Source organism: Elgaria multicarinata, chromosome 2, assembly GCF_023053635.1.
Source record: "Elgaria multicarinata webbii isolate HBS135686 ecotype San Diego chromosome 2, rElgMul1.1.pri, whole genome shotgun sequence".
Lineage (NCBI taxonomy): Eukaryota > Metazoa > Chordata > Lepidosauria > Squamata > Anguidae > Elgaria > Elgaria multicarinata.
The window spans coordinates 172,040,031-172,065,109 of record NC_086172.1 but is presented as its reverse complement, the minus strand read 5'-3'; the positions used below and the strand labels follow the sequence as shown (position 1 = coordinate 172,065,109).

The following is a 25,079-nucleotide window of genomic DNA, read 5'->3' as shown; positions in this document are numbered from 1 at the left end:
ACACAATGTGTGCAGTTAACGGTTTTTCTCCCTGCTTTCGTTTATAAACACAATGAGGTTGTTAGAAGATGGGGAATTCTAGGATTAGCAGGCCAGATAAATATGGCCATTTTAAAAATACAAAATTTCAGAAATCGCCTATACCACATTTGAAGGGGAAGGGGGGAAACAACACACGCCAAAAAACCAAAAAGCAAACCCAAAGCAGTTCACAAGGTAAAATCACAATAAAATGCAATAAAACCAACCAATAAAACATCACAGTGAAATAACCAAGGATAGCTGGCAATGCTGGTGGGTCACAAAAACCCCTGGGTAAATAAATGTTTTAGTTAACAGTGGAAAGGCTCCATACTTAGAACCTTGCTGATCTCCATGGAGATCGTTCCTCATGACAAGTGCCAAAATGGAGAAGGCCCCTCCTCCACACAACCACCGAGACTGCCATTTTACTTGGTAGAAAGGTGAGGTACAAATACCTTACACACACCCAGACGACATTTACGATCCTCAGAGGAGGTCCTGCTCATCATTCCAAGACGAACAGAATGCTATCATGTAGAACCTCAAGAGCAGGGCCTTCTCTGTAGTGGCACCCATCCTCTGGAAAACTCTCCCTCATGCAGTTCAGGAGGTGGAAAATATAACATCTTTCAAACGCCCCCTGAAAACACATCTTTTTAGACGAGCCTTCCCCGGAGTATAACTTTTGCTGGTTTTATATGATATTTTTTTTAAAAAAATTAAAGTTTTAAATGGTAAACTATTTAAATGGTAAACTATTCCTGATGGTAAAACCATCAGGAATTCTGGCTTTGTTGGGAACAAATTGTAAAAGGTCTTCTCACACACACCACAGCCCTGATCCAAATTGGGCAGCCTGCCAGGGACAATCACGCGATTAACTTCAAACCTTGTTTGGCCAGATTTTCTGACAGTGTGCACGGGAACCTGCACGGGAATCTGGTATTGTTGAAGAATCCCGATATAACCACAGGCAACTGAACACTGCAGCTACGTTTTATTTCCTGGAATGGATTTAAGTTTTTTCCAGTCTTCCAAGAGCACCTGTGTTTTGGGACTTTTGGCATTATTTATTGTAGCTGTTGTCTATCAAAGAGCATCATGATATTTAAATGAACCTTTCTACACAGCGTTGTCCTCAAAGCTTGTTTACTGCCACTGAATAGGTGTCACGTTTGCACTTGTTTTGCAATTTGACACAATACGTTGAGACTGTTCGGCTTAGAGAAAAGGCAAGTGAGGGAAGACATAGTATGCATGATGGTATTACAAGGTAGCTTCTGTGAGCAGTACTGACTCCATTTTGAAGCAACCCAAAACCCCACCTGAGAGCATTCACAAAAGGCCTAGGTCAAGTAACCATTTCCTGATAGACTTCTTCAAATGCATTCCCCAGAGACAAAGGTAGGGGTAAAACTAAGCAGAATATGAATGCTGGATGGCAAGAGTCACACCTGGTCATACACATGCTAATGCAGCCCTGTTGCTGAACTTCAAGCTGCATCAAGTACAGCCATCATCCCAAATCACCCTCTTTTGTTCCCATAGCTAGTAGATCTTTAGACAAGATCATACAAAACCCCTCAGGTTTAAGGGAAGAAGGAAGCTAGCTCTCTCTCTCTCTTGAACCAGAAACACAGAGGAGCAAGCTGCCATGGGTGAGTGCTTTGCCTCCCTGTATTCTTTTCACTGAAAGAACTGGGCATGTTTAGCCTGGAGAAGAGAAGATTGAGGGGAGACATGATAGCACTCTTCAAATACTTAAAAGGTTGTCACACAGAGGAGGGCCAGGATCTCTTCTCGATCCTCCCAGAGTGCAGGACACAGAATAACAGGCTCAAGTTAAAGGAAGCCAGATTCTAGCTGGACATCAGGAAAAACTTCCTGACTGTTAGAGCAGTGCGACAATGGAATCAGTTACCTAGGGAGGTTGTGGGCTCTCCCACACTAGAGGCATTCAAGAGGCAGCTGGACAACCCTCTGTCAGGGATGCTTTATGGTGGATTCCTGCATTGAGCAGGGGGTTGGACTCGATGGCCTTGTAGGCCCCTTCCAACTCTGCTATTCTATGATTCTATGATTCCTCTTCACCTAAGACCAGGAGTTGCAACACTCCCCAGTTCTGGTCTACAGGAAAGGGCTGCAGCCCAGGGAAAGGTATATTGCCTTTAAAGATTCCCTCTACTCTTTCCCCTGCTGTCTCTGTGGGCCTTGCTAGACCTGCCGGGATAAGCCGGCAGGGAGGCGGGGCGACGGCGTGCAAACTTTAACGCGCGTCGCCCAGCCTCCTAGACGCACAACGCGCAGGGACGACGGAAGCCCTGCAGCGCCGGCCATTTTTTAAAAAGTTTAAAGGGGCCACGTGCGCCCGAAGACTGCGGAGAAGGTAAGGGTTTTTTATTAGTTAAACCCCCCCCCCCATCCGCTCCTGATCCCTTCCTGATCTTTCTCTCCCTCCATGTCCCGTGTGTCATCTCCCCTCCTTTTCCCTCCGTGTGTGTGTGTGTGTGTGTGTGTGTCCTGTGTCATCTCCCCTCCTTTTCCCTCCGTGTGTGTGTGTGTGTGTGTGTGTGTCCTGTGTCATCTCCCCTCCTTTTCCCTCCGTGTGTGTGTGTGTGTGTGTGTGTGTGTCCTGTGTCGTCTCCCCTCCTTTTCCCTCCGTGTGTGTGTGTGTGTGTGTGTCCTGTGTCATCTCCCCTCCTTTTCCCTCCGTGTGTGTGTGTGTGTGTGTCCTGTGTCATCTCCCCTCCTTTTCCCTCCGTGTGTGTGTGTGTGTGTGTGTGTGTGTGTCCTGTGTCATCTCCCCTCCTTTTCCCTCCGTGTGTGTGTGTGTGTGTGTGTGTGTCCTGTGTCGTCTCCCCTCCTTTTCCCTCTGTGTGTGTGTGTGTGTGTGTGTGTGTGTCCTGTGTCATCTCCCCTCCTTTTCCCTCCGTGTGTGTGTGTGTGTGTGTGTGTGTCCTGTGTCATCTCCCCTCCTTTTCCCTCCGTGTGTGTGTGTGTGTGTGTGTGTGTGTGTGTGTGTGTGTCCTGTGTCGTCTCCCCTCCTTTTCCCTCCCGGGATCTCCCCGGGCCGATGGGCACAGCGCTCAGCGCTGTGGCCAGTCCGCGGCTTTTTGTGGCTACTCGTGAGTAAGCGATTAGCCGCAAAAAGCCACGGAAGTCCCTAGACCTTCCCCAGCTCCGGCCTCAGGCCGAAGCTGGGGAAAAGGCGCGCCATAAGCGAATTCGCTTATGGCGCGTTGGAGAAGGCCTCAGCGCGGCCTGTCTCCGGATTCCCCTGTGCGTCATCTGGACGCACAGCAGGGAAGCCGGGACAGAAGGCGCGCTAAGGCCTCGTCTAGGAAGGCCCTTAGTGTATGTTCTTAAGTCTCAAAAAGTCTATTTTTCAATCTTGAAACTGTTTCTAAGCCTCTACTTGCTCAGCTAATTTCCCCAAAACTAGCTTGTGCCTTGGCATTTGTTTCAACCTCAAGAAATGGGCCATTGTGGCGTTATCCCCTTCAATGCTGTAAGTTTCTTGAGTAAGAATCGCCTTACTTAGCCACAGACGCTCTATTGCCAATGTCAAAAGATTCCTTATAAGCGGGTGTAAGTCTCATTAGAACGTGTGCAAGTTCGTACACGGGTCTAATGAGAGCACATCATGTAACAATGGAGAAAATGAGTAGGGGAACTTTGCCACCACCACCACCTCTCAACCCAGTGAAGCTGCTTGGTGGGAGATTCAGGACAGGCAATGGAAGGCCTTTTTCACATAGTGCATAGTTAAACTATAGAATTTGCTACCATAAGATGTAGTGATGGCCACCCATTTGGACTGCTTTAAAAGGGGGTTGGACAAATTCATGGAGGGTAAGGCCATCAATGGCTACTAGTCCTGATGGCTAGATGCTAACTCCAGTATGAGATATAGTATGATATGCAAACCAGTTGCTGGGGAACATGGGCGGGAAGGTCCTCATGTCCTACTTGTGGGTTTTCCACAGGCAGCTGGTTGACCACTGTGCAAACAGAATGCTGGACTAGTTGGACTTTTGGTTTGATCCATCATCGCAGTCCTTATGAAACAGATTAAGATTGATTGATTGATAATTTATCCAGCCTTTCCTTAGCAACGATGTTGTGTTTTCCCCACTCAAAATGCAAAAGAAAGTTAAAAAGCAGCTACAAGTTTGATGTCATTTAACAGCTGACAAGTCAAGCAGATGGAGTTACTTGAACAGGTCCAACGTGTGAGGGACTTTGATACAACCGTGTTCTTGAAAGGTGGTGAAATCGTGTTTGCTGCGTGTAGTGCAGTAGCAGAGTTCATCCTATAACACGCAGCCTTCCACATGGCTGGTTCTGTGAAGATGTCACCATATGGGTAAGAGAAGAAAAATGCCATCTAATTCCACCCACAACCATAATGAAACACACATTCTTTAAGAGAGATAAATTTAGGATAGAAATCTTTTTTAAACTTCTTAAATATAAGAGAAAGGGCAACGAGCTGTTAACCACACTCTCTTTTATTTTCCCCAACCAGAGGGATGGTTCACTATTGTATTCTTAATATCCTTCATCCTTCTAAAACCACACAAAAAAAGTTACAAACGCAATACCAAATTTCATAAAATTGAAGTGAGTGGATGGTGGAGGAAGAGAGAAGTGTTTGTATTATTATTTTGAGGCATTATTTTGCCAGTAATGCCTCTCTTTATTGTAGGTTAGGTTTTTTCTTGTTTTGATATTTCTTTTAATTTTATTAAAAATTAAAGGGATATTAATTTTGGAAAATTTTCTTTCTCCATAACTTCTGACCACTTCTGTCACCTCTCTTTTTAAAATAATAATAATAATAACAACAAGAACATTTAGGCTGTAGGAATGAGACAAACACGTAAAACAATGCTGTCACAAGTACAATGGTACCCTTTTTATTTGTTTGATGATACCTCTCTCATATTGCGGCACACACATACCCATACACATACTTAGATGGTACACTCCCCCTGACATTGATAGGATATTTTCCATGTAAACACGCTCAAGATCAAGGTGTGCCTATCACATACCAGGAAATAGTCCAGGTACTCCAAGAAGCTGCAACACACTAACACAGCTATCCCTCTAGAACACCCTCCCACAACCCAAAAGTGTTGGGAGCACAACTCCTATCATCCCCAGGCAGCCTGGACATGCAGGTTGAGGGAGGCTGCTTAAGACATGTTTTACATACGGAGATCTCTCGTCATTTTTTCTTGCTTTTGAAATAGTTTTGGTGGACTCTCACTCGCTGACGAACAGAAGATGCAGCTTTCATAGAAGTCTTCTTTCCAAAGACTTTTTCCACAGCTCCAGGTTTCCATAGCAACAACTGTGCATCCTCTCCGCCAGTCAACAACGAATTATCCTCCACGTTCCAGTAGAAAGAGCGGACAGTAGCAGAATGTCCTCCTTGAAGGGCTCCCACAAAATTCAGACCGTCGGCACAGCAGTCCATGAAACAGAGGCTTCCTGTTGATGTCCCCCCGACAACAAACAACTTGCCCAACTTTTCATGATAAAAACCACCAATTAAGTAGTCCAGCTTCGCATTATCTGCACCGACTACATCTCTGGCATCTGGAATGTGCAACAACGTAATTGGCTCGTCGCTTTCCAACTGGGTAAGGTCCCACCAACAAAATCCTTCGTCGTGTGTCATGCAGTAGACCTGCCGGCAATCTTTTCCAGCCCATCCAATAAAGCTTACCGATGAATCAGAGTTACACGTTGAAATCAAAGCATCGTCTTCGTTGTCCTTGTTAATATCAAACACGTTCACCAGTCCATCAGTTGACCCTGAAACTACCAAGTTCGGCTTGGTGGGATGAAAACATATTTTAGTGACGTCATCATTGTGGGATTCTGAATAGACACCCAAGGGCCCTTCGCTGGAAGACGCACTGCTTGTGCAGCCTCTGGCATCCCAGAATGCTATGAACGCATCCTCTTTCACTTTCTCTGTGCCAGCGCATATGATGAGGTCATTGCAGCTTATATCAAAGCTAATGAAGATGTTTGAAGGATAGCCACAAAACACCTGTACTGGCTCTGCAGTAGCTAGACGAGTATCCCAACATTTCACTGCTCCATCACTGCAGGCTGAAAACAACACACCTTCACGCGCATGTGCAAATCTGACACCACTGAGCAATCCAGGATGGCTGCTATATTCCCGGAGCAAATCTAATGTCTCTCTATTGTAAACGCCAATTGATTTATTGGAACAGGAAACAGCCACTAAATGGCTCCCTTCCCCTCTTGAAATATCTAAGTCCAATAAGTAGGTTGGGTCTTCTGTTAGTGCACACCGTTTTGCTATTTGGAGACTGGAAAATTGCTCTTTGATCTTCTCCATAGCAACTGAGACTAAAACTGCATCCAAAAAAAAGGTAGATATCTGCAATAAATAAATGGATTAAATTAAATCACATTTCCACTCTTAATCATTTCAGCATGCAAAAGGTTTTGCACTTCTAGTCTCACTTATCCTCTAAATTTAATCATTTAGATCTGGGCAGGCCTCAGGCAGCAGATGTTGGGGGACAGCAGTGGCAGCCTCCCGGTCCGTCCTGAACCCCCTGGCAGTTTTCCTTAGTTGGAGGAGGACAGAGCTGAGTATGCCATGCAACCTGTCCCAGGTCCCCTAAACTATCTGGGGTGAAGGGGGGGTGAAGGAGGACTCTCTCCAAACACCAGTGTTGAAGTAAAATTCACCTGCCAGTCCAGCTAGCTTCTGTAAGTGGAAGCGGCCGCTGTTTTGCCTCAGGCCGCAAAATGTCTTGGGCCAGCCTCTGATACTGGAACAGGTAATATATGGCAATCATCCATTGATAGCCTTATCTTCATAAATAAAAACACACAGAAGGCCAAAGTAACAATGAAATGAATACAATCAAAATGAGCAGCATGACTTTTTGTGCGTTTAAAGTGACATTAATAGAACAGCCTCGTGTGGCGCAGAGCGGTAAAGCAGCAGTTTCTGCAGCTGAAACTCTCTCCACGGCCTGAGTTCGATCCCAGCAGAAGCTGGTTTCAGGCAGCCGGCTCGGGTTGACTCAGCCTTCCATCCTCCCGAGGTCGGTAAAATGAGTACCCAGTTAGCTGGGGGAAAAGTAATCATGGCCGGGGAAGGCAACGGCAAACCACCCCGCTATAAGGCCTGCCAAGAAAACATCAGCGAAAGCTGGCGTCCCTCCAAGAGTGCTTGCATGAGAGGTTCCTTTCCTTTGAGCCTCATGTGGTGCAGAGCGGTAAAGCAGCAGTTTCTGCAGCTGAAACTCTCCCCACGGCCTGAGTTCAATCCCAGCGGAAGCTGGTTCTCAGGCAGCCGGCTCGGGTCGACTCAGCCTTCCATCCTCCCGAGGTCGGTAAAATGAGTACCCAGTTAGCTGGGGGAAAGGGAATCACGGCCGGGGAAGGCAACGGCAAACCACCCCGCTATAAGGCCTGCCAAGAAAACGTCAGCGAAAGCTGGCGTCCCTCCAAGAGTCAGTAATGACTCAGTGCTTGCATGAGAGGTTCCTTTCCTTCCTTCCGGTGTAGCACTGAAAACTCAAGAAAAGGCACCAGGCAGGCCTCTCCGGTGAAAGGCCTCCACAAACGGGGCACCACCATAGAAAAAAGGGGCTTATTAGTCCTATTCATTTGTTTATATTCCACCTTTCCATGAGGCATTCAAGACTCAGTTGTCTTCTGCCTAAAACTGAGATGGATTTGGTCATGACTTTTAAACAGATATGTTTATCACAGCCAGACCAGCTAAGGTCTTGGTCTTTCCCACATCTCAAACTTAAAGAATATTCCAACCAGTGCACCACACTGGTCCAGATCTTAACATGAAAGCTGTAATCCAATGAACACAGTTTTTGGGTAAAACCCTGCTGACCTCTGACTGAGCTGGAAGACAAATATTAACTCAAAACATAGAATTACAGCAGGAATACAAAATGGCAATGTATCTTCTGGCCGCCCAGCTAAAGAAACCTAACCTGACATCAGCCTAACCATCCTAAATCTGTCCTTTAGGCTGTGCGAGCTATTAGCAATGTAATTACATAAACACTGGCCATCTCCTAAATACGATTTACTAGGCTAAGCTCTTGAAAAGGCACAGTCTGCGGCTTATATTTCCAGAGGGCAAAAAAAAGTTACAGAAAACAATGAAGTCCCTTTTTTTTTAAAAAAAAAAAAAAATAGAATTAACAAATTTAGCATTTCCTGTATTGCAGCATTTTGCTAAAAAACTGGACACCTTCCCTACAGAATACATTTAGCACTGTGTAAAAGGCCGCTCGCAGGAGAATGATCTAAGCCAAGCAATTTCAAAGGTTGAAATACCGAGCCAATCTTAAGTTGAAACTAGCCATTACGCGTGGCGCACACAGTTCTCAACCCCATCTTTCTCTCAAAACAGTAATGCAGAAACAGAAAGATGCTTAAGAAGATAAGAACCTAGGAAGAGCCCTGCTGGATCAGACCAAGGGTCCATCTAGTCCAGTATTCTGTTCACAAACTGGACAAGCAGCTGTCAGTGGGAACCGCACAGGCAAGAGAAGGCTATCAATGGCTACTAGCCCTGATGGTCATGTACTACCTCCAGTATCCGAGGCAGTATGGTTGTGTGCCCCAGTGGCTGGGGAACATGGGTGGGAGGGTGCTGTCGCACCATGTCCTGCTTTCTTGATCCCTGGTCGACAGCTGGTTGGCCACTGTGGGAACAGAGTGCTGGTAGATGGACCCTCGGACTGATCCAGCATGGCTCTTCTCGTGCTCTTAGGACATGAATGCAACAGCACCCACCTGCCCATGTTCCCCAGCAACTGATGTACACAGGCACACTGCCTCTTATTTAACTACTTACCACCAATTCTCTCCTACAAACCCAGCTTTTTTATGTTGACTTTTCCCTTCCAGCCAAGCTCTGAAAACAGGAAGAGCCAACAGGGTGATGTGGCTACAAAAAAAGCAAATGCTATTTTGCGCTGCATTAATAGAAGTATAGGTCCCAAATCGCGTGAGGTACTGGTTCCCCTCTATTCAGCACTGGTCAGGCCTCATCTTGAGTACTGCATCCAGTTCTGGGCACCACACTTCCAGAACGATGCAGACAAGCTGGAGTGTGTTCACAGGAGGGCAACCAGGATGATCAGGGGTCTGGAAACAAAGCCCTATGAGGAGAGGCTGAAAGAACTGGGCCTGTTTAGCCTGGAGAAGAGAAGGCTGAGGGGAGACATGATAGCACTCTTCAAATACTTGAAAGGTTGCCACACAGAGGAGGGCCAGGATCTCTTCTCAATCATCCCAAATTGCAGGACACAGAATAATGGGCTCGTGACAGGAAGCCAGATTCTGGCTGGACATCAGGAAAAACTTCCTGACTGTTACAGCAGTATGTCAATGGAACCAGTTGCCTAGGGAGGTCGTGGGCTCTCCCACACTAGAGGCCTTCAAGAGGCAGCTGGACAACCATCTGTCAGGGATGCTTTAAGGTAGATTCCTGCATTGAGCAGGGAGTTGGACTCGATGGCCTTGTAGGCCCCTTCCAACTCTGCTATTCTATGATTCTATGAAATTCACTTCTACAAGATATAGTGATGGCCAACAACTTGGACGGCTTTAAAAAGGGATTGGACAAATTCATGGAAGCTATCGATGGCTACTAGTCCTCATGGCTATGTGCTACCTCCAGTATTAGAGGCAGTAAGCCTATCTACACCAGTTGCTGGGGAACATGGGTGGGAGGATTGGTCTCTTGTCGACAGCTGGTTAGCCATTGTATGAGCAGAATGCTGGACTAGATGGACCCTTGGTCTGATTCAACATGGCTCTGCTTAAGTTCTTAGAGGGTGTGGGAGTGAAATATTCCTCCGGTTTTTATTTAGAAGAAATGGTGAACTTCAACATTGCCCGATTCTTCCGCAAGTCTTCTGGAAAAAGAGCAAGTTTGGAACTCTTCCAGGCTGCTATTGTACACCTTGGTATTTTATGTTTTAAAAAAAACCATTTCCACCTTTTCTGGAGCAGTGTTTACATGTCCTTGCCATCGGACGGCACCGCCTTTCACAGGAAAGCGCAACATCCCACACAATGTGTTGTATTTTTGTCGACCGCCACATCTAATTAAGTCGCGTTAGGGACCCGCAGCAGAACATCAACTGGCGAAAACGGAATCCTTCGCTCATTAAGAGTGGCCGGCTGAAGGTTAAACAAACAACCTAGGCAGAAAGTCCAGGGCGTAGCCGGCGGTTCTTCCTCTTCATAAGAGGAAGTCGCTGTAATACTTCGATGGGTGTGTTTGAATAAGAGGCAGGAGGAACCACATTGCATTTATGGGAGAAATAGGAAATCACGATCGTCCATGAACAATAAGAGCCGAGACATTTCCACAGGCAAAAGTTGACAAGATGGGAAGGTTGCAAATTTATTCATCGTCTTGAATCCCACATCAACTGGTCACCTGTGACTTGTTCTCATATATAATAAAGGTCTTCTAAGTGCCACTCTCAGGAAAATAAACATTTTCTGGTTTTCTGGTCGGGTATTAAGTAGACAAGGCCAATGCGGCCTAGCGCAAACGTAACTCTGGCTCCCTGGGAACCATGGTTTGCAAATCAGGAGCCAGCCTTGGGAATGCACATTCCCAGTGGAGGCTGGTGGCTTCGATGTCAGTGGGGCAGTGAATCCACTCTGGGTTTCAGCCCAAACCAATCAGATCTCTAAAGGAGCTATCCAAGGTGCCAAAGTTCTAATTGGTTCTGACCCATACCCAAAGCGGATTCACCATCCAACTGGCATCAGAGCAACCAGCTTCCAATGCATATTCCTTCCTTCCCTTTCCTTCCAAGAGTCAGCCATGGTTTTGTGTACTGATGCAAAATAGCATGTGTGTACGAGGTGGTGTGTGTGTGTGTCATGGTTGGTTCTTGATATAGACAACCTTCAGACTGGGGAGTTGGGGAGGTTAAATAGCACCCAGCTTTCCTTTTCTTCCTCTGGCTTAACGTGCAGTTATGTAGCCAACTTCCTTAGATCAATTGCCTCTAGGCCTTAAATGCTACCCCAATTCCTCACCCACTTTCTGCCTCCTTCCCAGTTCCCCTGGGACCACTGTATATGACAAAATGAAGGAATGCATCTCCATCACCTGGGAATGGGGCCAGGGCTCTTCTGGTGTCAAACTCAGTGATGGACGGGGCCTCAACCATGGATCAACACATTTTGGATGGCTTTGGCATCCTCTCCAGGAATTATTATTATTATTATTATTATTAATTGCATTTGTATACCGCCCCACAGCCAAAGCTCTCTGGGCGGTTCACATAAGATAAAACACTTAAAAACATCATACAAAGATTAAAAACCACAAAAACAAGCGAAATACACATACATTTAAAACCACTATAACAACTTTAAAAATGATGAGCCAAAAAAACAGACCCAGGGCAATTACATATTGCTAAATGTCTGGGAGAAGAGAAAAGTCTCGACCTGGCGCCGAAAAGATGACAATGTCAGCGCCAGGTGGGCCTCGTCAAGGAGACTGTTCCACAGTTCGGGGGCCACCACAGAGAAGGCCCTCTCTCTTGTTGCCACCCTCTGAGCTTCCCTTGGAATAGGCACCCGGAGGAGGATGTACTCCTAGTAGTTCACGGTCTTCTTCTAGTCTCAGCTCTAGTTGACACAAACCTCAAACTTTCCTAACCATGGTTTGCAAAACGATTCAAACCAGGAACGGTGGCTTAGGAGGATGCACATGTAATGCAAAACCATGGTTAACTTTGAAAAGTGAATGAATGGAGCGAAATTTGCTCCAGAGAGAAGGAGGAAATATGTCCTAAAAGCTGGCTTCCATTTTACAAACCATGGTTTGCAAGGAGAAGATGACACGCCTGTAACAGGCCACAGAAATATCCAGCTGGCCATTCCATGAGATGCCCAGGCTGACTCTTCAATTACTTTTTGAAAAATGGGGTGCAAAGGGTCGTTATCTTTTACCATACGTTGAAAATGTTGAAGCACGGGGAAACTTTCCATAACAGGCCTGGAAAAACTGCTCCACATGACTTTTAACATTATCAGAATACAGATATGTTATTGCGATGTTCAGCATTTGACACACTAGTTATAAACATCATTTCTTAGGCTAAAGAGAGACCCGTGAGTCATTTTAATCCTACAAGGTTTTCAAAAATAGACCAGTGATTCAGAAATTACATTCTTCCTCCTCCTCTTTGAGAATCTTTTGGCATTGATGCGATTTTACAATGGTTTCCATGGCCCCAAGAGCAATGGCATTGAGCCGTGCAACTGTTGAAGAGCAAACCCCACGAAAAGCAGAGGTGGTTTCAGATTTATATCAAGAACGGTTAAAGTCTGTCTGCAACGGGACACAAGATCACACAACACACCCTCCCTTTAGTTTCTCCCTCCTGCTCCAGCTCATTCTGAATGTTTGCTACAATCTTCTCTCCGATTTCTATTATCATCACCCCCACCCTCCTTTCCGTATCTTTACACTGCCTTCACGCTACTTTTGTGGGTCTGTTCTGAGCTTCTAGAGCTTAGGTTTAAAGGTTCTCCACACTACTGATGACATCCAAAGATGTCATGTTCAGAGGAGGGCAACAAAGGTGATCAGGGGTCTGGAAACAAAGCCCTATGAGGAAAGACTGAAAGAACTGGTCATGTTGAGCCTGGAGAAGAGGAGATTGAGGGGAGACATGATAGCACTCTTCAAATACTTAAAAGGTTGTCACACAGAGGAGGGCCAGGATCTCTTCTCGATCATCCCAGAGTGCAGGACAGGAATAATGGCCTCAGGTTACAGGAAGCCAGATTCCAGCTGGACATCAGGAAAAACTTCCTGACTGTTAGAGCAGTACGACAATGGGACCAGTTACCTAGGGAGGTTGTGGGCTCTCCCACAATAGAGGCATTCAAGGGGCAGCTGGACAGCCATCTGTCAGGGATGCTTTAGGGTAGATTCCTGCACTGAGCAGGGGAGGGGGGTTGGACTCAATGGCCTTAAAGGCCCCTTCCAACTCTACTATTCTGTGATTCTATGCACAGGTAGCTATCTTATATCAAGTTAGACCACTGGTCCATATAGCTCTGCATTGTCCTCACTGACCGGTCAGTGGCTCTTCAGGAGAGGGCGACTGAATCTGGTTCCTTTTGCATGCAAAGTGTGTTCTCTACCACTGACCAATTTCCCCCTCTGTGATCATGCGAACCCATCTCAGCCTCAGTGTTCCTGATCCATAAAATAGGAGTACAAATCCATTGCTTTGAATCAAGTCCTTTGTCATGACTAGGCCTGTTCCCCTTAGGCTGGGGGAAGGAGTTTCAGGCGATCAATCAGAATCAGATTCTGAAGCAGAAGAGACGGCGCCAGAAACATACCAGCTTTCGTGGGGAGTGGGGGAGGTGACTCTCACAGGCTCTTCACCAGCTTGGGATGAACCTTTGTCAGACCTTATCACTGAAAACATTAACAACACACAGTCTGTGGGAAATCGGCATTCTTCCGAGGGGGAGGGCACTTCAGGGCTAGCTGATCCTAGAGTCCGCCGTAGACTAAAACAGGCGAAGCTAAAGGAAGGCAAGAGAAGGTCAGCCCGGCTAGCTTCTCGCCAAAGGCTTCTCCAGAACCAGCCTCCCTGAAGTTAAAGCGCTCCAGGAAAAGCCTTTCCGTTTTTCTTGAAAGGACAACTGTCTGGCTTAGAGTGCACAGTTTTGCCTAGAGGAAAGTTCCTAGAAGTTGGACTCTCTTCGGGTGGGGAGAGATGTTTATTGCTTGAATAAAGCTTTGTGGATTACACGGCAGACCTCTTTATTGTCTCCCAATAAGGCGGGAGGTTTTAAGAAACACGACACCCTCATCCAGCTCTACTGGCCTGTTTTACAGAGCTGTATTAGGATCTCTGGGAAATCAGAAGTAGATTTTTGAACCTGTGCCTGTGTCTCATTCATGGGGTACAGCAGAGAACGGACTCTGCGTCCAGGGCCACCATTTTGCATCTGGCTCTGGTTGGTGGACCTCAGTCTTCTAGAAAAAACAAAATCGAGCCCACAAGCCTAACGTCTGCCCACCTCTGCTTTAGAGAAGGGAATCCTCTACAAGACCGTGCCTGGACCCATCTTTGCTGCCATGCACTGCACACCGAGGGGTCCTCCCTGCCAAGGGGCTCAGGTGCCTGCCGCCTTCTTTGCCCCCAACCTTGTTGGCTCTCTTGATTCTAGCCGGGGCCCTTACATGCCACGTTGCCCTTCCTTCTCTGCTTCTGCCATGCTTTCTCTAATTCTCAAAAACGGAAACTCTGGCGTAATTTATTTTATTTATTTTATTAAAACATTTATATCCCGCCCTTTCTCTCAAGGATCTCAGGGCAGCGTACAGATAAAACCATCATAATAGCTCTGCTCACTTCTTTAAAAGGTGGGCTGGGCTTCATGTAGCAAGCATGCATGGTCTACCTCTAGAACAGCCTTCCTCAACCTGGGGCGCTCCAGATGTGTTGGACTGCATCTCCCAGAATGCCCCAGCCAGCTGGCTGGGGCATTCTGGGAGTTGTAGTCCAACACATCTGGAGCGCCCCAGGTTGAGGAAGGCTGCTCTAGAACAACAGAGATGCTCAGTTTCTGGATCCCTGAGGTCATGTGTTTAGCAACATGAACACCATTTTCCTCCTACAGCTCACAAGACAAGCACACAGCACACCCTCATAAAGGGGGATGAGAATTTTGATGTTTATGACCTGGTTCGCACATAACACTAACCCATTGGTTTATTTAACCCAGGGATGTTGAATTCTCAGTTGTTGTGATGTGCAAGCCGAGCTGTGCTAAGAAACCATAGTTTGCTAACCATGAACAACCCATGTTTCGTTGTTGGCTTGCGAACTCTTGATTTGTTTAAACCATGGTTTGTCATTACATGTTAACCAAGAACCATGGGTTGTTTCGCCAGGCTACAGAGGCAGTGGGGAAAGTGGGGAAAAAACAACCAGCCACTCTACATGCCAGTACTTCTATGCTGCAAAGGCACTTAGAATGCAAGGTTGGAGCAGGAGAAGAAGGAGAAAAACAAATGACCCAGGGATTGGGAAAACAAACCACAGTCTGTCTGATCATCTGCCAGACAAACCCTGGGTAAAGCAATAAACCATGGGTTAGCGTTAAGTGTGAACCAGGTCTATAAGCAGTTTTTAGAAATGCAGATACAGAGCATTTCAAGAACTGCTGGACTCTCAGGGAAAGCGCCATGAATAACAGGTAAGAACAGACCCTGGTTTGGAAGTTTCTTAGACCTTCAAACAACAAAACAGTTCTTTAACAGTCTGAGCATGACTCACTTTCTGCATTTAATTATTTCTCCAGCTGGGCCTTCCAGCTATCTTGCAATTCCCACACTAATGCACATTTATTATATAAGCCACGTTTCCAAGGCAATAGGGGCCTGAAGAAGCTACACAAATGGCAACCAATTTGCTCAGCACTGCTGGAATCGGGTTCAGGGAAGGCAGCTTTTTATGCCTTCGAAGAACAGGATAGAGGTCCCGGATACCTGCTTTTGTGCAGAGGATCAGTGAGGCTAGATTTAATATTTGTTATTTATTTCAAACATGGATACCCTGCCTGTGATAAAATCAAACTCAAGGTGATTTAGAAATAAAAAAATATAAATCTCTCCTTCTAATAACAAAGTCCTGAGTCAAGTGCCATGAGAGAATCAAGAGAAAGGCATCAGAACGCTCAGAATAACTCTGAGATTTCCAGAAGTACCTTTTCTCCCCACCACCACAAATACATAAGGAGACAAAAAGAAGCCCACTTGAGGACTGATCATGCTCATTATTCACAGAATACTGAAAGCCAATTGAGGTGGACCATTTGTACCTGCCCAGACCCTAAGATCATCCTCAGGAGTCCTTCTCTGTGAGCCCCTGCCAAAGGAAGTGAGGCAGGTGGCTAGCAGGCGGAGGGCCTTCTCTGCTGTGGCACCCTGGCGGGGAGAATGGAATGGTCTACAGGAGGAGGATACAGCTGGCTAGAATCTAAAAGAGGAGTATTCCTATTAGAAGATATGATATGCATCACTACCACCTTTCATTACAGGTCTCATTTGTCATATGGAACATCTAACACTTATACAGCACTTTTCAGCCTTTCACACAAGTTATCTAGTCGTAATTCTGTGAGATCCAAACTGGGGACATCCTGATTCATAGTTCGTACTTTTAAGCTCTGAAGGAACACCTCCTCCCATTTGTACCTGCCCAGACCCTAAGATCATCCACAAGGGTCCTTCTCCATAAGCCCTGGCCAAAGGAAGTGAGGCAGGTGGCTACTAGGAGGAGGGCCTTCTCCGCTGTGGCACCCTGACTGTGGAATGAGCTCCCTAGAGAGGTTCGCCTGGCACCTGTGTTATACTCTTTTCGACACCAGGTGAAGACCTTATTTTCCCAGTATGTTAACAGTTTATCATCTCAGATTTTTTTTAACTTTGCTGTTTAAAATCTGTATTTTAAATCTGTATTAATCCCTGCCTCGCTGCTCGGCTTTATCCTGGTTGTGCTTTTATATTGTACTTTTATACTGTGTTTTTATACTGTTTGTTTTACACTTTGAATTGTCTTCAGGTTTTTAATTTTTGTGAACTGCCCAGAGACTATTGGGTGGTACAGAAATGCAATAATAAATAAATAAATAAATAAGCTCTATAACAGCGCTCTCATACACACGCACATGCACAACACCAAAATAATAATAATAATATTCTGCCTTTTTCCCAGTACTAGGGCTCAAGGTGGATTACAAGATTAAAACATGTACAGTTAAAAGGGCGCTTCGGCTATTGGGCGGTATAAAAATGCAATAAATAAATAAATAAATAAAATCAATCATAACAACACATTTCCCCGACCTCCTGCCTTCTAAATGCGTTGGACGACAACTCCCAGTACGGGGAACTGGGACTGTAGTCCAACACAACCAGAGGGCACCAAGGCAAAATAAACACAACAGTGAAAACAGCATGATCAAATCCACGTCGGCAACAGCAAACGAGAAAACGTAGCCTATGCCTCAAAAATGCCCACTGCAATAAAGCAGTCCTAGAGAACAACGCTTTGCACGGTTAGACAGAAAGAAAAAGTCCTACTAATCCCAGCATGCCCGAGCCAGCCTGCTCGGGGATACTGGGATTTGTAGGATTTTTTGCTGTCTAAACATGCCCAGGAGATGCCTTTATGCTCCCGTTTAAAAGAGGGCAAAAGGGAGCTTGTGGTGTTACTCACATTTCAATTCCCTTAGGTATGTTTGCATGGATATGTCTAGAGAGGGTGGAATGTTGGGCTGAGTGGGTGTGGCTGGTGATGCTGTGGAAAGGGGGGAGGAGTCTATACATGGGGGAACTGAGTGGTTTGAGTGATGGGGTTTGGAGGGTAGATGTGTTTAGCTGAGTGATTTCTTGTCAGGAGTTGTGTGAGGAGTGAGTGAAAATAACATCATAGGGACTAAGGATTGTTATTATTAGATTTGTTTCTACCAGTATTCTTAAAAATAGGCAGGAATTTGAAGGAACTAAGAACTGTAAACAACAATAAACATTTTCTTTATTTTGCAACCATAAAACCACATGTCAGTTTGGCTGTGTCTCCTGCTCTATTAGTTCATAAATAAACACATTACAGTAAACCTTCAGCCTGTTATATTCACAGAAAAGCCTTTTCCAAATCTCCTTACCTTTTCCCTCTGCTATAAGGGAAAGGTTATACTTTTTTTTTTACCCCTTCCTCAGGTATTTAAATGGTGGTGCTTAGCCTGAGGGAGGTGTGCGCGTCAAAGCCTTGGGTGTGAGGTGGGGGCGTCGCAGAGCTAGACATAGCTTTCTTGCAAGGCTCTCCCACCACCGAAAAGGGCCCGCTCTGCTGTTCCCAACAACTGCATGGGAGCGTGTTCAGAGGAGGGCAACCAGGATGATCAGGGGTCTGGAAACAAAGCCCTATGAAGAGACACTGAAAGAACTGGGCATGTTTAGCCTGGAGAAGAGAAGATTGAGGGGAGACATGATAGCACTCTTCAAATACGTGAAAGGTTGTCACACAGGAGGGCCAGGATCTCTTCTCGATCCTCCCAGAGTGCAGGACACGGAATAACGGGCTCAAGTTAAAGGAAGCCAGATCCCAGCTGGACATGAGGAAAAACGTCCTGACTGTTAGAGCAGTACGACAATGGAACCAGTTACCTAGGGAGGTGGCGGACTCTCCCACACTAGAGGCCTTCAAGAGGCAGCTGGACAACCATCTGTCAGGGATGCTTTAGGGTGGATTCTTGCCTTGAGCAGGGGGTTGGACTCAATGGCCTTGTAGGCCCCTTCCAACTCTGCTATTCTATGATTCTATGATTTCCGCTTGCCAAAAGACAAGAAGGAACTGGGTACAGTTCACAAGCAGCTTCGTACGGGAGGAGGTAAAGGCCAGTGGCAACATCTTGAATAAACATAGTTTGGGACCACAATACCTGATGGAACGCCTCTCCCAATGTGAATATACCCGGTCACTACATTAAACATCTAAGGTCCTCCTCCGGGTGCCTACTCCGAGAGAGGCTCGGAGTGTGGCAACGAGGGACAGGGCCTTTTCGGTGGTGGCCCCCAGACTATGGAATGATCTCCCTGACGAGGCTCGCCTGGCACCAATGCTGCTATCTTTCCGGCGCCAGGTTAAGACTTTCCTCTTTGCCCAGGCATATGGCGGCACATCTTAATCACCCACATGTTTAGTTTTTTTAATGGTTTTTAATGCCGTGTGTGTGTATGTTCTGTGTTTTAGAATTTTTAAATTTGTATACTCGTTTTTATCTTAATTTTAGAATTTCTGTAAACCGCCCAGAGAGCCCCGGCTATGGGAGCGGTATATAAGTGCAATAAATAAATAAATAAATAAATTGAATTGAATTGAGCCCCAAACCCAATTGGAAACCAGCGATCACCAAATTGGCCAGTTCTGTTCTGTTCTGCCAACCCCCAGATGTGAGTTCTGGCCACAGTATTGTACACAGGCCTGTTGGGTGGGCTTCAGCTGAAAAGTTGGATACAGAGCTACCAAACACTATGATATTGTTTTATTTTTTAACTGGGCGCAGTGCCCTTCGCTTGAAAGAGCCTGCCATTCCTGAAGAGACCACTTGGTGGCACTAAGTGACTGACCATTCTGGACACCAGCGCTACCTTGTTATCTTTTCAGCGCCAGGTCAAGACCTTTCTCTTCTCCCAGCCATTTAACAGCATTTAACAACATATGCTAAGTTTGTTTTTGTTTTTTTTAATGGACCCCAGAACTGTCTAAAATTGATACTGTTTGTTTTTATATTTTTGATGGTTTTAAATTTGTTTACTTTTTAATGTTCACTGTTTTAACTTTTGTAAACCGCCCAGATAGCTTCAGCTTTGGGGCGGAATATAAATTTAATAAATTAGATAAATAAATATGTCCTCAGCTACGAGGGGTGCGTGTGCAGCAAGAGAAGACACATCTATGCATTTTGCAAAAATCCTGGGGTGGACAAGTGGACCTTCCCCAAAACGAGAACCCCATCAAGGTGGACTGGGCTAACCAGCGTCAGTAGGCAGGTTTTTCTCTAATTGCCCAAATGCAATGCTTTCTCCCTACTCCATAGCAGCCGTCCCAATCTGATGCCCTCCCAGTATGGCCATCGGCCCGGCTTTTATCTGTCCTGAATCTCCCATCAATCAGCTTCATGGGATGACCCCGGGCTGGGTTCCAGTATTATGAGAAAGAAAGAAAAATGTCTCTCTCGCCACTTGCTCTACACCAAGCATGATTTTATACTATCATATCTCCACTCACCCAACTTTTCTTTAAGATAAACAGTCCTAGGCGTTGTTACCGTTCCTCATGGGAGCTCCAGCCCCTTGATCACAGCCCTGGAAACAAAGCCCTATGAGGAGAGACTGAAAGAACTGGGCCTGTTTAGTCTGGAAAAGAAAAGATTGAGGAGAGACATGATAGCATTCTTCAAATACTTAAAAGGTTGTCACACAGAGGAGGGCCAGGATCTCTTCTCGATCCTCCCAGAGTGCAGGACACGGAATAACGGGCTCAAGTTAAAGGAAGCCAGATTCCGGCTGGACATCAGGAAAAACTTCCTAACTGTTAGAGCAGTGCGACGGTGGAATCAGTTACCTAGGGAGGTTGTGGGCTCTCCCACCTTAGAGGCATTCAAGAGGCAGCTGGACAACCATCTGTCAGGGATGCTTTAGGGTGGATTCCTGCATTGAGCAGGGGGTTGGACTTGATGGCCTTACAAGCCCCCTTCCAACTCTACTATTCTATGATTCTATGATCATTTTGATTACCCCTTTCTGCATCTTTTCCAGCTCTACAATACCTTGTTCAGGTGCAGTGACCAGACCTGTACATAGTGTTCTAAGTGTGGTCGCACCATAAATTTGTATAAGGGCAATATTGGCAGTTTCATATTTTTTTATTGCTTTCCTAATGATTCCTGACATGGAATTTGCCTTTTTCACCGCCCCTAAGTTGACGCTTTCATCAAGTTGTCCACCACAACCCCAAGGAACCTTTCCTCATTAGTCACTACCAGCTCAGGCCTCATCAACATATACATGATGAGGAATTCCTTTTTGTTAGGCCCAACATGCATCCCTTTATTAACAATACATTAATAAATATTTACCCTCAACCTGATAAAGCTTCCAACCTATTTGGAGGTTACAGGGATATGAAGAATTCAGCAAATGTTCATCTTTGGAGTCCACCTGCTTGTTCTTTCAGAGCCTACATAGAAATAAAAATAATAAGAATAATCAATTTTGTGTGAACACAGCCAATGTTGCAGCAACAATCATAAGACTGTGGTCATTAAAGCACCCCCTAGTTATGCCAAACAAGCACGAACAGGAGATACATCCCTTTCTCTTGTCTGTAAAAAAAAACATTTTCCCAGGCCCAAGTGTGATTTCTGAGCTGTAAAATTGCCATTCTGATGATTGGTTACCAATTATTAGGTATTTTACCACCGGTATTCGTAAACCCTTAGGATGTGTGCCATCCTGTAATCAAAATATAAGCATGATTTGGGCACCACTAAGAGGAGACTTTGGCCATAGCTAGACCTAAGGTTTATCCCTGGATCATCCAGGGGTCAAACCTGTTCATCTAGGTGACACACAGGGGATCCAGTGCTCGGGCAGTTGCGGACCCTGGATGATCCCAGGATAAACCTTAGGTCTAGCTGTGGCCTCAGAGCTAGGAAACAACAGATCTGGCTGAAGGGAGAAATAGCTGTTCATAATCATCAAGAGGGCATTTTTAGTGCTCCAAGCAACTTACAGCTGTCCTCATGAGAACTCTGTAGGATTGTAATTAAGTCCACTCATCACAGAAGGCCAAGTTACTTCTCCAATTTGGAGATTGGAGATTCAAACCTGCATTTTTCAGACACAAAGGCCCCGGTTCAGAAGACACCTTAAACCACAGCTTTAACCACGGTGAATAAGGCAAAAAAGTCTTATTCACCATGGTTAAAGCCACGGTTTAAGGTGTCTTCTGAACAGGCCAATAGAACTAGACATTATAGAAGATGTAGGAATACCACCAAAAGCACTGTCCTGTCTCCAGTTCTCTCGCTCTTCCCCATAACATCCAGTGAAACTCATCATGTAGTGTCGTGCAACATTATCTCACTGTGGCCTCAGCTAGACCTACCTGGTATTACACGAAAGAGGAGTGAAGATCTCACAATATTTTTATCGCGAGACACCCCCCCTCCGTTTACACGCGACGTGCAACCGACCTCGGAGGGAGAGGACATCACACCTGCCATTTTTTAAAAAGAACCAACTAGAAGGTGCGCACGAGCACTCGTGCATTCAAAGGTAGGTTTTTTAAAAAATAATAATTTCCCCACTCACCCCACCCCACCCCTGATGGGCACAGAGCTCCTGAGAACTCCGTGCGCAGGTCCCGGCTCCTCACGAGGAGCCAGGACAAACCGCAACGCCCACACACATGATCCGTGGTCTAAGGATCAGCCTGAGACTGTGGAAAAGGCAGGCTCAAAGGGCAGGGCGAGATCCCGGAGAAAGGGAGGGATCATCTCTCCCTGATCCTGGGATCCCCTGTGCGACATGTGAACGCACAGGGACGGTCCCTGGGTTCGCCTCATCTAGCTATGGCCTGTGTTTCCCTAGTCCCACTTGGGCTGCTGCTGCTGCTACTGCTAGGGAAACTTGTAGTGTGAAGACTTCATTATGTCACAAGTTGGGTTTCATCACTAGACATTGCAGGAAAGAGAGGGGGTTAGACACAAGAATGCCATTTTCAGCGGCAGCCCTGCACCACCCATTATGTTAGCTCCTCCCTAACACTACGGGCAATATTAACATTGATACAGCATATAGTTAAAACTGCTAGTATTATAGCTTTACTTTTCCCCCTCTAACAATGTCACATGCGAGCCATTGCAGTCATTACTTTTTACTTAACATTTCATTCCTCCGTATTTGCTGCTTGTTACTTTTAAAATATATTATATAAAAAATAACCTAGCAACACTCAACACTTGAATTTATTTTTTCTTTTGTTAGGGAAGACCTTTGGCACCAGTGATGGTCCACTGTGTGTAAACAAAGAAAAACAAACCTGTGATGTCCTACACCCCATGCTGGCTGGAGCATTATGGGAGTTGTAGTCCCAACGCATCTAGAGGGAATCAGGTTGAGGGAGGCTGATCTGTACAAAAAGCAGGGCAGGAGCTACACTACTGCTTTAAAATGGTTTATAACAGTAGTGACAACTGTTGGGGCCCAAGACACATTCCATACACAGTTTTCAAAAGTCTCATATCCTGCTTGGTGTAGATCTGACCCAGCTTTGCTTCATTCACACGTTACATTTCCAGAAGTACACAACACATCTTAGATCACCTTCTGATATGACTTTTATAGAGCAGACGTCACTAGAAAGCACCTGCTTCCCAACCATTTGGGTAACAGCCGTAACCCTGCTGCGACAATCTGAAAGAAGACCATGCCTACTGGAGGTATGATACTTCAGAGCAGCCTTCCCTAACCAGGTATTCTCCAGATGTTTGGCCTCCCACATCATCCCTGACTTTTGGCGATGCTAGCTGGGGCTGATGGAAGGCAAAGTCCAAAACATCTGGAGGGCACCAAACTGGGTTAGGGGGACACTTAAGAACGTAAGTGCCATGCTGGATCAGAGCGAGCATCTAGTCCAGCACTCTGTTCTCACAGTGGCCAACCAGCCAACGACCAGGGATCAAGAAAGCAGGACATGGTGCAACAGCACCCTCCCACCCATGTTCCCCAGCCACTGGTGCACACAACCATACTGCCTCGGATACTGGAGGTAGTACATAACCATCAGGGCTAGTAGCCATTGATAGCCTTCACCTCCAGGAATTTATCCAACCCCCTTTTAAAGCCATCCAAATTGGTGGCCATCACTACCTCTTGTGGTAGTGAGTTCCATAATTTAACTACGCACTGTGTGAAGAGGTCCTTCCTTTTATTTGTCCTGAATTTGTCCTGGATGACCCCATTGGGTTCTAGTATTTTCAGAGAAGAAAATTGTCTCCCTGTCCACATTCTCCATACCATGCATAATTTTGTACACCTCTATCACATCTCCCCTTAGCCTCTTTTTTTCCAAACTAAACAATCCCAGTTGATGTAACCTTCCCTCATAGGGGAGACGCTCCAGCCCCTTAATCATTTTAGTTGCCCTCCTCTGCACTTTTTTCAGCTCTATATCTTTTTTTAGGTGTGGTGACCAGAACTGTACACAGTATTCTAAGTGTGGTCGCACCATAGATTTGTATAAAAACAGTATGATACTGGCAGTTTTATTCTCAATTCCTTTTCTTATAATGCCTAACATGTAGTTTGTATTCTTTACAGCAGCTGCACACTGGGTGGACATTTTCATCGATCTGTCCACCACAACCCCAAGATCTCTTTCTTGTCTGGTCACCATCAGCTCAGATCCCACTTTTGAATATTACCCCATATAACGACCAAAAACAAAAGACTTCTCTGCAAACCCAAAATTAGCACATAGGAGAGAAATATAACAGTCCAACGTTCTTCCTGTTGCTTGAACTAGTCTCCTACTGCCGGGAGTTTCATACACATAGTTAGTTCAAAAACGTGACTCTCCCCTGTAGCGTGAAAATATAGAGTGCAGCTCACAACTCTTCGTCCTCATCGCATTTTCACGTGAAGACAAAGACCAACTTTCCCACAGCAGCCCAGGATGGAGTTCCCTTGGTCAAGGGATCCATGCAACGTCTTAAAGCAACATTATTTCACACTTTAGGGGATGCGTAACAGTCATTTAATTGAAAATAAAACTAGTAAGACTGCAATCCTCTACACATTTCAATGAATAAGTCCCGTTGAACTCAATGGGGCTTACGTCTGAGTAGAGATGTATAGGATTGCACGGTAAATTTACAAATGGGGGAAAGGATAAATTATGTCTTGTACGAAACATTTCCAAATAAATAGATATACATATCGACCCAGGAGATCAAGCATTCACACGTGCTACCAACACAGACACGCAAACACACATGCATTACCTCGCGCAGAGCTTAAAGGCGGAACAACCACCCTCGTCGCGTGCTCAACGTTCCTTCCTGCTCCAGCAGCCGCCTTCCATTGGCTGGCTGCTTCGCGCGGAGGAGCCCTACGCCGATGCTGATTGGACAAGGAAGAAACAGAGGCGTGGCTTGCCGCCATCCTAGCGAGAGAGAGAGAAAAGGTAAGAGGAACACATTCATCACTTCCGGGCTCCTACGCCGCTATTTACAGTGCCCGGGCGCAGAGTGCCGTTCTACTTCCATCTCTCTATGGTGCCCCTGATCTAGTTTGCCGACTTGGTTTTCCCGCTTGTTCGATCGGGAACCGGAAGTGTCAATGTCGTTTTGAATTTTGCGGTGATCGCCTGGCCGTT

At 45.8% G+C, this 25,079-nt stretch overlaps 1 protein-coding gene across 3 annotated transcripts; it reads right to left on the bottom strand.

Annotated features, from left to right (window-relative positions):
• Positions 1-4,670: 4,670 nt before the first annotated feature.
• Positions 4,671-24,724, bottom strand: WDR89 (WD repeat domain 89). 3 transcript variants are annotated; one of them, XM_063118154.1, is made up of 4 exons: positions 24,706-24,724; positions 20,776-20,876; positions 19,926-20,053; positions 4,671-6,451 (listed from the first exon to the last, which is right to left on the bottom strand). In XM_063118154.1, the coding sequence occupies exon 4, from the start codon at positions 6,407-6,409 to the stop codon at positions 5,258-5,260; it is 1,152 nt and encodes a 383-aa protein (XP_062974224.1). In that variant the 5' UTR covers positions 6,410-6,451; positions 19,926-20,053; positions 20,776-20,876; positions 24,706-24,724; the 3' UTR covers positions 4,671-5,257. The 3 variants fall into 3 exon arrangements, with proteins under 3 accessions (XP_062974224.1, XP_062974223.1, XP_062974225.1); XM_063118153.1 differs by lacking the exon at positions 19,926-20,053; XM_063118155.1 differs by lacking the exons at positions 19,926-20,053; positions 24,706-24,724 and having other exon boundaries at positions 20,800-20,864.
• Positions 24,725-25,079: the final 355 nt, after the last annotated feature.